This window comes from Aplysia californica, unplaced genomic scaffold (assembly GCF_000002075.1).
Source record: "Aplysia californica isolate F4 #8 unplaced genomic scaffold, AplCal3.0 scaffold00053, whole genome shotgun sequence".
Classification (NCBI taxonomy): Eukaryota; Metazoa; Mollusca; class Gastropoda; order Aplysiida; family Aplysiidae; genus Aplysia; species Aplysia californica.
The window spans coordinates 1,716,670-1,720,802 of NW_004797323.1; the positions used below are offsets into that span (position 1 = coordinate 1,716,670).

Here is a 4,133-nt window from a genome sequence, read left to right on the forward strand (position 1 = left end):
ATCCATGAGGCAGAAGATAGTACAGGCATCTGACACTCTAAGGGACAATAATGTCCAATGATTGAGATAAAATTGCTACATACTTGTATAGCTCTGCGGAAGCCAGCACGTTTATCAGCAATACAAGCCATCAGTAACGGGCTAAAACATTGAACGTCTAGCCTCTGTCGCTGAGCGGCATCATCCATCAGCGCAAACACTCGGGGGAAGTCACCGCACAGAGCAAATGCCTTCATGGCGGACTTGACAGTAAACAAATTTGGCTTGATGTCATTCTCTTGGAAGTAGTTGAGCAAGTTCTGAGCCCTCCGCAGACCCTCAGCTCTTGAAGGGCAGTTGGCGCAAGCATTGAACAGGCTGGTGTACATGTGATCTTCAGCATCAAGGCCCAGCTGCTTCATCTGTACATCAGCACAGCCGACAATTTCATTTTAATACAATATAATAACATTAATAATAGTAATAGTAATAATAATAATAATAATGACAGTAATAATAATAATAGCAATGATAATGATGATAATAATAATAATGATAATGATAATATTAATTAACAGTATTGATTGCATTTATATAGTGCTCTATTAGATAAAGAGGCGTATACATCTAAAAATGTAGCATGTACTCGTATATAAGTATACATAAACGTTGTTATTAAGAGATGGTATCTTCTCTTCATTTTTGCTAAAACCATCAAGACACATTGCCACAATATTGTGAAGAAATACAACGTAAAAAAGTTTTTTGACTCAACAGAAAACCAACCGGATAGAGAAAGTTATAGGTACCTTTCGGAACAACTGGAAAGCTTTTGTGGTGTGTCCAGCACGTCCAAGTATCCCCAGCAAAGTGACAAAAGTCCGTTTGTTTGGCATGACTCTGTCCCTGATCATCATGTCGTGCTCAAACACAGCGATGGCCTCCTCAACCTGTTGGGGTGAGAAACCATAGAAAGGAAGTCAAAGGTTTTTGTAAGAGTTCCATCTTTATAAACAGGCACATGGTATAGTGAAACATATAAGGTATTAAAATATTTTAGCAATAGCAGGAATTATCAAACAATTACAATCTGACCATATTAGATCAAACAAACTTTATTAACTGAACAGATGGACAAGTGGTACAAGCAGCAAACTGCTCTATAAGCATCAGCTCCAAATTTTGAAGCCGTCAACCACCCTCTCAGGACAGACCAGCTTACCACTGTCTTCTTCAAGTTTGAAGACCCAATATGTCACATGTAACCAGCCAGAACAGGGATGCCCCTGGGAAAGCAGTCAAACATCAATTATTTGACTACCCCATCATCTGGGAAAAGAGGGGTCAACTACCCCCCCCCGTCAGCTTAACACTGGCAACACTTTAAACAGAGTAACAAAAGTCTAGCAAGCATATAGTGCAGTCAGTCGGACAGGAAAATCTTTTAATTAAGATTATGTACCAATTTCAATATTTAATATATGTATATTGTGTTTCAATATATAATATATGTATATTGCGTTTCAAGTACAGATTATACATGTATACGTATAAGTAAGAAAAAATTAAGGACCAGAAAAACTGTTTCCTTTGTGCATGTTTCCGGTGTGCATGCTTGACTGTCATCAGTTCAGAGACTCAAAAGCAACGGGACAGGTAACAATAACAGCACAACAACAAGTAGTACAACTACACACCTCATCTCATTTAATCTTTTACGATCTGAAACTAAAAAGTGAATTTTTTGTGTGAATTACTACCTTTCCTTCTTTTCCTAACATGGACATTTTTCTGGTGTAGAAAAATGCCTGTTTGCCGATTCTACCATATCTAGTCAAAGGAATCTTTAGTCTGCGATCTCTTGGTGCATCCTCGTCCTGGGGCAAGAGTTCATCAATTCTGCAAGGTCAAAGATTATCTTTGAGTAGTATTTTTATGACCACTGTATAATGTAAACTCAAGTACAATAATGTAGAAACTTTAAAATAATGCTACAGATTGTTTGGCCTCATGTACACTCATATTTCAGGAGCTGTGGGGTGTGTATGTCCATAAATTTATATTGTGAAGAGAGAGAAAGAGAGAGAGGGAGAGAGAGAGAGAGAGAGAGAGAGAGAGAGAGAGAGAGAGAGAGAGAGAGCGAGCTTTAATCATGAAAGAAGATAATATCTGATGTTATCTCACATCTCATTATATTCAATTGACTATGACTGCTTGAGTCATGCACACACAGAGACAAGAAAAACTAGAAAAGAGAAAGGGAAAAACATCTCTGAGGCTATGAATCATTTCCTCATACCCTAGCTAGAGATCAGGAAGTGATTCAGTTGATTCATTGTAAGATCTTCATGTCACAGTGCCGTTGATTCTTACACACCGGCCCCTTCATCTGCATCTACAATGTAGAATAATCCCTTTCCTAACAGGCAGCCATGTGCCATTTTCAAAGATACTCTTAAATATTTATACTGAATACAGTGGCTTCAGTTTTGGGTAAGAATTATTTTGAATTTTGTCTGGATGGTGACTCGAAGATCTCTACTCTTCTTTATTTTACAACCCACTAAGGGATCTTTTTAAACATGGAAAATCTCCATATCTGAGAGCTCTGAAATTTTTCATCTTTACCCCAGAAGACTAGGTGTTTGACCCTACCCTCCCTAGGTTCAGCGTGTGTAGAAAACATGAGAAGAAAAAAACACCAACACTGGTGGGGATTAAACTCTGGACCTCCGGGTTGAAAGGCAAACACTATACCCGTTGAGCTACAGAGCCCCCCCACACATGGAAGAATAAGCATTTATTTATAAAAATAAAAGAGTCCGTCAAGTAAATATTACAGCCCCAAAATGTCCTTGTCGCACCCCGGTTAAAACCAACCTAAAGCTTGACCAACACCTAAGAACATCTACAATAATAACCAAGAACAATGTGTTATGGACTACATACCTTTCATTTGGATCCCTGATGTCAGAAACCGGCAGGGATTGTGATGAAGAAACACCACTCTCACTCACACTCAAAGTCCCGAATATATCAGAATCATTCAAGGGAAGTACAAACTCTTTCCCTCTGTGAAGGGCTGGGTCAATTGGTGCATCTGTATGCCTAGTATTGTTTTTAAGTTCCGGCCGCTGAGACAGCCAGATGCGTTCAAAGTATTGCTTGTTCTTGGAAAAATGCTTGTCCGATTGTTTGTCATGGGATAACAAGAAGCTCATGGAATCTTTGGGATTTTCTTTGCGATTTCGTAATGGAGCAGAAGTGTGCAACCGTTTATGAGGTGACTTTTCAGAAAAGTCGTCTGAGACACTTTCATTATCAGTGTCATTTTGAGGTGAAACATTATCCTTCTCAGAAGGCGTGGAACCAGAAGCACTGTTGGAATCCTGATTATAAACATTACTGAGGTCTCTTCCTATATGACTGGGGAAAATTCTCACAGCTGCGAATGGAAACTGTCCTCTTTTCATTTGCCATGCTAGAAGATTAAGTGACTTTGAGCAATTTCTTGAGCAAAAGTTAGCCATAGCCATTTTGTTAAGAAAATCAAAGGCCCAGAAAAGCGTCACTGGTCTCAACTAATGCTTCAAGAGCTTCAAGGAAGTGAGAGACAAAATTTAAATAAAGACAGAGCTCCCAGCATAATATAGGCTTGACCCTCGATGGGTTGAGTTTTCGGGTACTGGAAAGAGATTGAAATAATACATTATGAATACACAATTCCATTTACTAGTCTTTATATTTTGCAGTTAATTGAAATAGCCTCATTCATAGCACATTTTATTGCTAAATAGTGGAATAGTCTGCAATCTACCCTGACAAGGTACCTGTCTACATAATAATATTATGTTTCTTTCAAAAGATACGACCAAATCATCTGCTATTTAGTGCTTCCAAAAACAAATTATTGGCCCTTGAACGGCTTTAGATGGATCAGGGTTGAAGGGGGAAAGTACACATGTGACAACTGGATTGAAAACAGGGGGAAAAAAAAACCCGGCAAAAAGCTGGTGATTATATTTCCCACTTCAATATTTTCAAGCTTTTATATGTCGATTAGAAATCAATTCGATTCCAAACCAGGACTTGAAACTTCAAAATGCATTCACTAACTATTTGAGACAAGAAAGTTATATAATGTCTTCCCCCAA

The 4,133-nt window shown here is 38.4% G+C and overlaps 1 protein-coding gene across 1 annotated transcript in view; it reads right to left on the reverse strand.

Annotated features, from left to right (window-relative positions):
* Nucleotides 1-3,658, reverse strand: part of LOC101856496 (pentatricopeptide repeat-containing protein 1, mitochondrial) — a 17,114-nt gene extending 13,456 nt beyond the window's left edge. Inside the window, exons 1-4 of the mRNA XM_005092816.3 lie at nucleotides 2,929-3,658; nucleotides 1,740-1,878; nucleotides 789-929; nucleotides 84-401 (exon numbers count right to left, since the gene is read on the reverse strand). Coding sequence (XP_005092873.1) covers nucleotides 84-401; nucleotides 789-929; nucleotides 1,740-1,878; nucleotides 2,929-3,515 — 1,185 coding nt within the window. The 5' untranslated portion in view covers nucleotides 3,516-3,658. The remainder of the gene's footprint in view (nucleotides 1-83; nucleotides 402-788; nucleotides 930-1,739; nucleotides 1,879-2,928) is intronic.
* Nucleotides 3,659-4,133: the final 475 nt, after the last annotated feature.